Raw genomic sequence first — 11971 nt, 5'->3', positions numbered from 1 at the left:
AGATACAGGTGTGTGGGTGCATGTCCTGTATACATGTAAACTAGTATAGATGCATGTGCGTGCATGTGCTGTATGCATGTAAATGTACTATAGATACAGGTGTGTGCATGTGCGTGCTGTATGCATGTAAATGTACTATAGATACAGGTGTGTGGGTGCATGTCCTGTATACATGTAAACTAGTATAGATGCGTGTGCATGCATGTGCTGTATGCATATAAATGTTCTAAAGATGAACATGTCTGTGTGTATGTGCTATGCATACTGTAGATGCACGTGTCTGCATGTATGTGCACATGCACATACTATACACATATACATACTTTAGATACATGTGTCACGCATATATGTGCATGTTCACACGGTATACACACATGTGCATACGAGGTTGGGCAATTACATCCACAAACTCATGCTGGAAAAAGCGCTCCGTGCCTTCCTGCTTATCATCACTACAGGCAACCCTGAAGTCCTCCCGTCGGGGAGCTGTGCACTGACACCTGTGCCTAGTCCACCCTTCAAAGCACTTTCTCTAGGATGAGTTTGCAACTTAATTTTCAAACCTCATATGACAACAGCTTTGATGGCTATTCCAGGAAAAGAGTTCTAAATTGCTTTGAAGGCTGGACTAGGTGCCGGGTACGGGAGTGCTCTGGAGGTGACTATAGTGATATTCAGCATAAGGTATGTACCACTTTCTCTAGGATGAGGTCTTGAACTTAATCATTCAAACTCATGTATACATAAATGCACACATATACACAGACCACGTACATGCTGTACACACACAGGAAAACAGTGCATACACATGCATGATGCACATGTGTACACTATACACACACACATATGCATATGTCTGCACATACAGATACACACACACACACACATGCATACAGACAGACACGTTCACATATACAGACACACCACAATATGATCTACACACATACACACTATACCATGCACATGCTACACATATACACACACACATGCACACCACATATAAACATGCATATATAAATAGCACCATACATAATCAGACATACATACATATGCAAAAACTTACACACATTGTATTCATGTAGACACACATGAACAAATACACACTATACACGCTAAGCACTGTACACACATGTGCAGTTACACACAGGCACATGCATGCTGCCTATATACACATGATATGCATATACACCACATATACCTGCATATAGGTAGGCACATATACACAAATACAAACTATACACATGTGCATGCATGCATACACATGCAAAATACAAGCCTACATATATGCATGCATGTGTGGGCAGGTACACACATATAAACACATGCTAGATGCACAGTCAAGCAGCACACACATACATACTCTACGTGTGCAGGGAGGTCATCAGCCTGGCCAGGCACAGAGCTGAATCCAACCCAGACCATGAGCAGCACCCAGGACCCCTCACCACACCTCACCCTCCTTCTCCATATCCACACACTGGGGCCTGCTGTGGTGTGAGCTGTTGCCTCTGGTGAGAATACTCTCTTTGGGGTACATTAGGAAGAAAGAAAAAGGTGAGAACCATTAAATCCCCTGAGATTGTTCACACATCCTCTATTCTGCAACAGCCGGCCTTCTTTGCAGCAGATTGCGCTAACTTGCAGACTGTGCGCTGGAAACTAACCCTTAGGCAGAACAATAGACATTCTCCAAGGAGAGCAAATCAGGACAAGAGCTCCGATGTGTCTTCCTACTGCGAGGTCTCAAGCTCCTCCAAAGGACAGTGAGGTTTTGCAAGAAGCATGAGTCCTGGCCGTGGGCACATGGATGACAGGGACGCTCCCCCCCATTCACACTTCTCCCTTCAAGCTGCAGGAACGCAGCCCATCACTGCCCACAGCCCAGCCGCTGCCCACAGCCCAGCTCCCCCGCCCCAGGTCTGTCCTGCTTCCTGCTTCAGCAGCTTGGAGAAGTGAGCACATGATGGGGGCACAGTAAATATTCACGGAGTGAATATTCACGGTAAACTGTCAGGTACAGCTACCTTTAAAGACCATGCTATCATCATAATGCAACACGGGCTCTGCTCCTTGTTGGAGATATAAAAAATACAGAAAGAATAAAGAGAACAATGTGAACGCCCATCATCTGACTTCATTTTCTATCTCATTTTTTGAACTTGTTAATAAGTTATATGTCTGTTCTCATAACACGTTTTAATCATGGACCTTCTGTCATGACCTGGCCAGTGCTCTTCTTAAAGATCAGCTTAAAAAGGAAATTTCTTAAAATTCTACATAATTATTGCTACTGTTCAATAATCCAAACAAATCCCACTTGTTCTCTCTGTAAGCTGGGAAGTGGAAAGACCCCAAACCAAAGCTGCTCAATTTTTCAGTGACAGTTACAGAACCCGCACCAGTAAACCCTGATAATTATTTATCGACTAGTGCACAGGCTTCTCAGATTGGAATCACCTCATTAAGTAGGTTGCTCCCGCAATGAGATTGTCGAGAACCCTCTGTCCAGCCTGCGGGGACTCTGGCATTGAGCAGGCACCCTGACGTGGAAGGTTAAGTGACCGTGAATATTAGGCACTCACTAAAATGACTTTATAACATGAAAAATATTCACATTTAATTTTAATATTAAATAAAAAGATGTGAATTTACATATGCAATGTAATTACAACAAAGCAAAAAAGGGACATGAAAAAGGAAATACACCCAAACAGTGGCTCTCAGATGACTTTCTCACGGCTTTTATATATTAAGTCCATACAAATTCTATATCATGAGCATAAGTTACGGTTATATACCAGAAAAAATTGGAACAAGGTAGCTTCTTAATGCAGCCCAAATTCAGCTTCATGTTGCCACGTGGCTTCTGCCTCGATTCCCCTCCCTGGGTCTGCCTGCCTGTCTGCAGCCTTTTATGGCTTTGTGCCCCCCCCAGCACTCAGCCCCAAGGAGACATGTGACATCGTAATCAAAGGACGGGAAACAGCTCAGCGAGTTAGGCTATTCTGTGCCCAGCAGCCTCATTCCTGTGAGGAGATCTGGAAATATTCACACCGTGTAGTCACCTGTGCTCGCACTGGCTTTGGAGAATGAGGTGCTGATGAGAAAGAGTGAGGAGAGCACCAACCAGTGAGGGTGACAGATGGCGGAGGTGACAGGCATGGGCGTCCACATCGATGTGAAATGAGGAGCCTGCACTGTGTGTGCACAGAGCTCAACACCATTCCTCAAAAATACATGGATGAAATGACATCAGGGAAATGAATGTTCCACCTTAGGCTGAAATACGAACTCATCTATCTGCACAAGAAAATTGAGGGACACCCATTTTATCACTGTGTAAATTTTATAAATAGTTCAGTGTAACAAAATAAGTAACAATTTATCCATAGCATGTCCAACTTTCATATGAAATATACTAATGAAGTTAAAATAATAAGCACTTTGTATTTCTAAGATAACCCCAGAACTCTAGGAAGCAGGGAAGCCATCCCCCCTTTCTTAGATGAGGAAACACCTCAGGGTCCAGCCCGCCCTCTCCAGCTCTCTGCTCACCAGGGCCAGCTGCACCAGTCCTGCCCCTGCACCCCAGGGCCCGCTGGGTCTCTCCAGGACCTACGGGAGCCGGGTCCCCGTGACTCCCTGCCTCACTCACTCGTGTATTTGCTCAGCAAGTGCAGGTGGAGCATGCAAGTCAGAACAGCAGAGAAAGGGTTCTGGAGAATGGGCTGCAGACAGGGGCACATAAGAATTATATTGAAATCTTCCTGTAAAGTTAGTTAATAGCTCCACTTCTACCCACTTATTCTAGAGAAATATTCATTGACATGTACAGAAGATATGAGTATAAAAGTATCTTACACACCAAGAAGAAAACAAACAGAAAAGGGTTAAAAAAAGACGAGCCCCCAAAGAACAAAAAGACACAAAAGAAATGCAGATGACTTTCAGACACGTGAAAAAGTGGCCCACCTCATTCACAGAAAGAGAGAGGCAAAGAAAAAGCACTGGGAGCATTTCACCACCACCGGGAGCATGTCACCACCACCGGGAGCATGTCACCACCACCGGGAGCATGTCACCACCACCGGGCTAGCAGCACGTCAGGCAGAGACGATGGGATCCCACCCTTTGGGAGAGCAATTTGGCAATATTTACCAAAATTCCAAATGCACACACATTTTGATGTCACAATTACACTGCTAGAAATTTACCTCCAAGCTATATTCAAACACAACAGTGACATATACACGAGGTTACTCACTGCAGCGAGCACCCAGGAAAATGGGAATCCCCAGTAACCCGGGATAAATTCATGCTATGGAAGACCAATAGCTGCAGCGAAGAATGAAGACAATTCTGTATGGACTCACATGGAGTCATCTTCAAGACACGTCACTAAGCAGAAAGAGAAAATGCAAAACTATACGTGTGTTATGCCACTGTTTGTGCAAAGCAGGGGAGGAACCCACTGCACACGTGCCTCCCAATTCATAGAATCTCTATAAAGACAAGATAGCAATTACAGGAAAGAGACTCTTCACTGTCAATGCCTTTTGGTATAGTTAGAAATTTGAACTATGTGAATGTCTCATTTTTAATTAATCTTTTATAATTAAAGGAAAAATAAGACATAAAAGTCAATACTTGGCTCGGTGTCTGTAGTTCAGTGGTTAGGGCACCAGGGTGGCGGTTTCAACCCAACCTGGGCCTGCTAAACAATGACAAAACAACAAAAAAATAGCTGGATGTTGTGACAGGTGCCTGTAGTCCCAAATACTTGGGAGGCTGAGGCAAGAGAATCATTTAAGCCCAAGAGTTTAAGGTTGCTGTGAGCTGTGATGTCCCAGCACTCTACTTAGGGCGACATAGTGAGACTCTGTCTCAAAAAAAAAAGTCAGTACTTGAGGTTGATGGAGGGATTAATTGCAAAGGTCACAAGGCATTTCTGGTGGTGACAGAGTGCTGCAGACATGACTATGGCGAGAGTTCCACAAGTGCACGCAACTGTCAAAACCAAGTGCGATGTACACACTTCCAAAGGAGTGTCCATAAATTACCTCAAAAAGGTAAAAAAAGAAAATAGTGCATGGGCTTAAATGTACATATTCGATTATCTTTATTTGTGTCATGATATACAGAGGATCCCAGAACGATGCATACACATTTTAAGAAAGGGAAAAACTGTATTAGAATTGTAATATATATTTGACTTCTGCAATTATAAGAGGTGCGTGGCATGGCTTGTATTTATCTTCTCTGATCAGTATATATGGAGTATTACAATTTTAGTACAGTTTTTTCCTTTCTTAAAATGTATATACATTTGGGGGGCATGCTCTATGTTTGTTTTTTTTTAAGCTGGAAACAATTTAACTCTCCAAGGGTACGAGATTGGTTGAGGGATTGGCCAGATAATTACAGTATGTATTCTCATGGAATGATGTGTAAATATAGAGAAAGCATTTCTACAGATAATTTTCAATGATGTGATAAAAATAATTTAAACCCATAAAAATAAGTGTATCCTGGCCAGGCATGATGACTCACACCTATAATCCCGGCAATCTGGGAGGCTGAGGCAGGAAGGTTCTTTGAGGTCAGGAGTTCGAGACCAGCCTAAGCAAGAGCAAGACCCCATCTCTACCAAAAATAGAAAAACTATCCAGGCATTGTGTGGAAGGTGACTGTAGTCCCGGCTACTTGGTAGGCTGAGGCAGGGGGATGGCTTAATCTGGAGAATTTGAAGTTGCTGTGAGCTATGATGATGCCCGGCACTCTAACCAGGGCAACAGAGTAAGATTCTGTCTCAAAAATAAATAAATAAACAAGTATATCCTAAAGATACTTATATCTTTATTGAACTTTTACTGTGTGGCTACTTAGTGTGTATGATCTAGTTCCTTTAAGCCCAGCACAACCCCAGGAGCCAGGCAGAATCACACTATTTCACTCATGAGGAAACAAGTTCCAGGTGGTCCACTCCCATGAGCCATCTGTCCCCTCTCCACCACGCCACCACAGATCACTGCTGTACAGCTCTCATTCACTGCCCACAAGGGATCCTGCACATGGTTCCCAGTTTACAGACGAGGCCTGGAGGGGCCCACAGCGGCACTGAACTTCCAGGATGCATTTCCTTTCTGGGGCACTGTAGGCTGGCACCAAGGGCACTGTTGGAACAGCCCCTGGTGGTCCCTGCCCCTGAGCCTCACACCCCACCTCCCAGAGACCCCAGGAGGTGGCACCTGCTCTCTGGAACCACCACCTCCTCCCGACAGTGCCAAGAGTGGCAGGTACCTTTCTCTCCCGTAGGGCCGACTCTTCCGGGCCGTCCTGGGGCACCTTTGTCTCCTTTCTCTCCGGCATCCCCTGTGGAGGAAGTCACATCAGTTTAGCAACTCGCTCTGTCCAGCACAGCACTCCCACGGGACAAGTGGGGAACAACTGGAAAGGCTCCCTCAGCTCCGCCTCGCAGCCCAGCCTGAGGTCACTCTGTCCCTCAGGCGTCCCTCTTCGCCTCCCCACTTTCTCCCTCAGCAGTGTCTCTGTCCCTCTGGGCTGCCTCCCAGCCTGTCCCCTGGCACTTGATGCCCCAGTATCATTCCAGCTGCAGCCTCCACCCACCCTAACACTTGATGTGGTTTGAATATCCCCTAATCACATGCCGAAATTTTGATTCCTATGTGGGAGGGGGGCCCTGGGAGGTGTTAGTTGTGGGTGGACCCCTCCAGATAGCTCAGTGCATAATTCTATTAGTTCCCATGAGAGCTGGTTCCTAAAAAGAGCCTGGGCCCTCCTCCTGGCTCTGTGGCTCCCTCTCTGGCCAGGTGACACAGCTGCTCCCCCTTCATCTGCTGTCTTGACTGTAAGGCCCTGAAATCCTTGCCTGGAGCAGGTGCAGGTCCCAGGCTCCTCCTACAGCCTGCAGAACCTGAGCCCCATGAACCTCTCTTCTTTGTATATCACCCAGCCTCAGAGTTCCTTAATAGCAACACGAAGTGGACTAACATGCACCCCTAAAAATCTCTAAAACACAAATGAGATAGTTATTTTTCTTCTCAAAATACATTTAAGGCTGGGCATAGTGGCTCACACCTATAATCCTTGAATTCTGGGAGGCCATGGCAGGAGGATCCCTTGAATCAGGAGTCAAGACCAATGTGAGCAAGAGAAAGATCTGTCTCTACTAAAAATAGAAAAGCTAGCTGGGTGTTGTGACGGTGCCTATAGTCCCAGCTACTCAGGAGGCTGAGGCAGGAGGAGCGCTCGAACCCATGAGTTTGAAGTTACTGTAGTCACGGCATCGTAACCTGGGCAAGAGAGTGAGACCCTGTCTTAAAAAAGAATGAGAGAAAGAGAAATCGGGAGGCTGAGGCAAGAGAATCGCCTAAGCCCAAGAGCTGGAGGTTGTTGTGAGAGAGAGAGAGAAAACCCCTAGAGTTTGTACACAGCATTCGTTGATTTGCATTATTTGCATAATTTGGGCTCCCCACAACACGGGTCAGGCACTATGTCCACTCTACCAGTAAAGACGCAGCCAAGAGAATGAAGGCCGTGACCGAGTTCTATTATACCTCCACCAGGAGAGGCTGTCATTTCAGCTGCTGCCCTGTTTTCTGGCATCAGTAAGAACACTGCCTTCTTCTCTCTCAAATAAATAAAGAAAACGTGGCCAGTACTTACTAGAGCTTGCCCTCCTGCATGTCACACATAAATCTAGGAACAAAAAGCCTGTGCCTTAGATTGCACTGGGGGTAATTTTTGACCCAACTAGAAGACACATGTCAGCTATTTTCATGCAAAACGTGAGACTCTGTGACACACCCACAGCCGGTTGAGGATGCACCAGGGACATTCCTTGACTGTCTCTATCCCTGTTTCTGAATCTGAACCAGCAAGATCTGCAGAGACCTCAGCCCTGCCGGCCACTGCAACTGCCACAGCTCCCGGCCATAGGAAGCCCGAGAGGAAAGAGCTACCCTACTCCCTCGACCACTGGGCAGAAGCACAAACCTCCACAGCACACGCACCTCAGGCCTCCTTACTGTCTTTATCAACCTTGTTTTAAGGGATGACAGTTAATGATTTTTTAATTAATTTAATAAAATCTATGACCTTTCAGATTTCTAAGCAACAGGCTTGCAGATATACATAAATGTTTTCCCACCTATGGTCAATATTTTTAACCACCAAGGAAATAGCATTTTTCCCCAACTGAAAGAGTTATCATTCTCTCTAAATGCAAAGATAATGTATTATTATTAGGCCCTGAAATGGCAAAGCAGTGTCATCACAAGCACTTCCAGCCCATGGGCTGCCTGGAGCTTGTGAGGAGCAAGCCACGGTTGGCCTGAGCAGACGTCCCAGGATCCAGAGGACAAGTGAGAGCTCTATAGGTGCTGTGTCTCCAGCTGGACGGGACTCTAAGGACACAGGCAATGGTCTATTTACAGCGCTGAGACTGGACCTGGTAAATTCCCAAGGGTGTGTGCTTATGAATGGTGGCCCTCTACATGCTTATTTCCCCTTAGAAGCATTAAATATAAGAGGGTCCTTATCTAACAAAAGCAATCAATGTAACCCAGTTCTGTGTACTCTCAATTAAAAAAAAAAAATTACATTGTGTTGGTAATTTTTCTCTGTTGAGTAATGCAATTCCTGACACATTGGATACACTGAATCCTTTCTGAGCCTCTTCTCACTCCTCAGGGGCCTGTCATCCGCTGGTGCTCTCTGGATGTCTGCAGGTGGACACCTGCCTGCTCCCTTGCTGGGCTCGTGCTCAACACAGCGTTAGCGATTGGCAAGTCACCAACCAGGACCCTCCTGGGGCTGGCCTGAAGCTGGCTGGCAGTTATGGCTGGAGGTACAGCATCCACCTACAGTAGGAAGCAGAGATTCTCAGGACCCCATTTCCCCTGCTCTCGGGTGTCCCTGCAAGGACACTGGATTGACACTGCCATCCCGGATCCACAGGAGCAGCATGTTTAGGATCAGGGAGCAGCAGCAAGGCACTCCCTCGACAGCAAGGAGCCTGTACACAGAGGGGCTGGGTCAACACACACAGGGCCCAGGCCCTACACCGAGGGTCTCCAGGGAGAGGGTGCGGACTCCAGAGAAGAAGCTCCTTCCTTGATGCCAATCTGTTTATTTTGCATTTGGCAAAAATTTGCATTAACCTTGAATCAACTGGGGCCCCACAGCCACACCCAGGAGCCACGCGCCTGGCTAACCCCATGCCTGGCATGAGTGCTGCTACCCCTTCTGGAAATTCTTAATTTTTTTTTTTATTTTGAGACACAGTCTCATAATGCTGCCCTTGGTAGACTGCACGGTGTCACAGCTCACAGGAAACTGTTGGGCTTAAGTGATTCTCTTGCCTCAACCTCCCAAGTGGCTGGGACTATAGGCACCTGCCATACACCTGGCTATTTTTTTGTTGCAGTTGTCATTGTTGTTTAGCTGGCCAGGACTGGGTTCGAACCCACCAGCCTCAGTGTATGTGGCTGTCACCCTGTGGGCACAGGGCACAGCTATGGGCACTGCCGTAATTCTTAATATTTTTAAACCTCGCAAATTTTGTAGCTGGCCCTGCTTAGGAACCACAGATTTTAGAGTCTCTTGCCTTTTAGAGTCCTATGGTTTGGAAAACTGGTTGTTTCCATAAATGGAGGAAGCATTTACTGCAGCCTGTGGGCTCTCCCATGCACTGTGGCTGCCAATTACAGACAAAGGCAATTACAGACAAAGCAGCAAGAATTTTTGTTGTTGTTTTTAAAATAAGCCCTTGGCAACCAGTATAGGAGCATCACCACAGGACCTTAGGCAAATTGCTAAATTTCTCTGAGCCCCAAAAGTCTCCAGATAACATCAGATGAGATCACTTCCAGCCAAGGATCGTGTGGGACCATGTGTGCACCACCTGACACAGACATCAGGGTCTCCCCCGGGGTCCCTGTGCACAGTCTGGGGTCCTGTGGGACCACGTGTACACCACCTGACATAGGCGTCAGGGACTCCCCCGGGTTCCCCGTGCACAGTCTGGGGTCCTGTGGGACCACGCGTGCACCACCTGACACAGACGTCAGGGACTCCCCCAGGGTCCCCATGCATAGTCTGGGATCCTGTGGGACCACATGTGCACCACCTGACACAGGCATCAGGGTCTCCCCCAGGGTCCCCGTGCACAGTCTGGGGTCCTGTGGGACCACGTGTACACCACCTGACACAGACGTCAGGGACTCCCCCAGGGTCCCCGTGCACAGTCTGGGGTCCTGTGGGACCACGTGTACACCACCTGACACAGACGTCAGGGACTCCCCCAGGTCCCTGTGCACAGTCTGGGGTCCAAATGATAGCTGTCTTCAGACTGACAGCTCAAGAAAGCCTAGACTTCATCAGCCCAACACTTGACTTCACAGATGGAGAAACTGAAGCCCACTGGGGTAAGCCCAGGGTCAGGGGGAAATCCTGGTACCTTTGAGGCCTGGGACGAGAATCTGCACAGAGCAGGCATCATCCAAAGACTGCTGAGGACATCCAGACGGCAGCAGCAACAGGAAGGCCAGGCCAATGAGCATGCCCGTCAGAGCCAAGTCCCTCTCCATCATGGGTGCAGGCAGGACATTGACTCCTGCTTGGAGGAAGGAATAAACAGTGACCAGAATTGCAGGCCAGGCAGCTGGCAATAGTGAGCAGAACATGGGCCCAGGTGGGGGTCCAGGGTCTTCCCTGGAAAGAGACCCAGTAACCCCAGGTCAGGCACAGACACCAAGTCATCCCAACCCCAGGCATGAGCCCTGGCGACACCCTGCAGTGTGCCCACCATGGACCTATTTCAGACATGGAGAGGGACTGGGCACTGGACAGCCCTGGCCCCGGGTGGTGCCTCCTGCAGTGATGGACTGTTGGAGGAGGCCGAGGGGTACCTGGGAGAAATGGCCATGCTCCAGGGGAGCCCCAAGTTAAGGATTCACTCCACAGACAGGAATCCATGCCCCACGTGTGACTGCCAGGGGTCAAGGCCATCTGCAGGGGAGCTGGGGCGGGGGGGAGCTGCACCTGGAGGAGCCCAGCAGTCTGGGAGCAGTGAGAGGACAGACTGGGGTCAGGGCTCCTGGCTCTTCACTGTCCCAGGAGGGGTGAGTATGGACGTTTCTGTGTCTTCAGGAGGGGCATTAAAACTTTGGAAACACTTTTTTTACAGAAGCTCCCGTCCAGAAGGAGGCTGAGAGGACAGCAGCTTACCAAATTAGCTGATGGTTTGGAGCAGAGACAAGAGAGAAGATTGAAGAGTGCACTTCAACCTTCCTGAGGCAAGCTGCGAGCCCAGAATTACAACCAAAAGGTACAAAATCCACCACCAAGCAGACGGAAGTCCCCTCCCCCACAACAAGGGCTCGTGCAGTTTACTCCATGCAAACAAGCGAGCAGAGTTCAAACTGCCTCCCACTCTATTCCATGGGAGAGACCCCCTAAAAACTGGACCTCCTACCCCTGCCAGCGTGCCACGGCACCCTCTGGCCAAACATAAAACTGTAAAACTGTATAAATCTGTATATATCCTCCACCTGCAACACTGAATTCCAAGGAGTCTCCACCCACCCACTCCGAGAACTGGAGGTTTATTACTTATGGAGTCCTGATACTGGGGCATCTCCTTGAGAGAAGTGCAGGGGGAAAGGGCTGGTGCTGTTCTGTGCTGACTGTGCTGCGGGCGTGAGGAGAAGAGAGTCAGCTTGGGGGACGCCGGTGCAGAAACCCCCGGCACGCCATCCTGGACAGCAGCCACAAGCAGGGTGCCCTTGACTCTCCTGGGTGGAGCCCCTGCCCTCAGGGGGCTAATTCGGCTGAGACAAAGGCAGTGGGCAGGCAGAGGCTAGAATTGACACCTGAGTTTAAAGCCGAATGCAACCTCTGACTTACAGAGAAATCTAGCCGGACAGAAGCCTAATTTAAACAGGCAAGG

General features: G+C 48.2%; 1 protein-coding gene across 2 annotated transcripts in view; it reads right to left on the bottom strand.

Annotated features, from left to right (window-relative positions):
- The window catches only part of COLEC11 (collectin subfamily member 11), a 41162-nt gene that overhangs the window by 10090 nt on the left and 19101 nt on the right, over positions 1 to 11971 (bottom strand). Inside the window, exons 2-3 of one of the 2 annotated variants that reach the window (XM_003798561.3) lie at positions 10481 to 10636; positions 6301 to 6372 (exon numbers count right to left, since the gene is read on the bottom strand). In XM_003798561.3, coding sequence (XP_003798609.1) covers positions 6301 to 6372; positions 10481 to 10613 — 205 coding nt within the window. In that variant the 5' untranslated portion in view covers positions 10614 to 10636. Of the gene's footprint in view, positions 1 to 6300; positions 6373 to 10480; positions 10640 to 11971 lie in introns of those variants that run through there. The other variant, XM_023518422.1, reaches the window with a different exon arrangement.

The sequence above is a fragment of the Otolemur garnettii genome, unplaced genomic scaffold, assembly GCF_000181295.1.
Source record: "Otolemur garnettii isolate 467f Iridium unplaced genomic scaffold, OtoGar3 scaffold00139, whole genome shotgun sequence".
NCBI lineage: Eukaryota > Metazoa > Chordata > Mammalia > Primates > Galagidae > Otolemur > Otolemur garnettii.
Note: the sequence above shows the minus strand (reverse complement) of the source record. Positions and strands in the feature narration are given on the sequence as shown.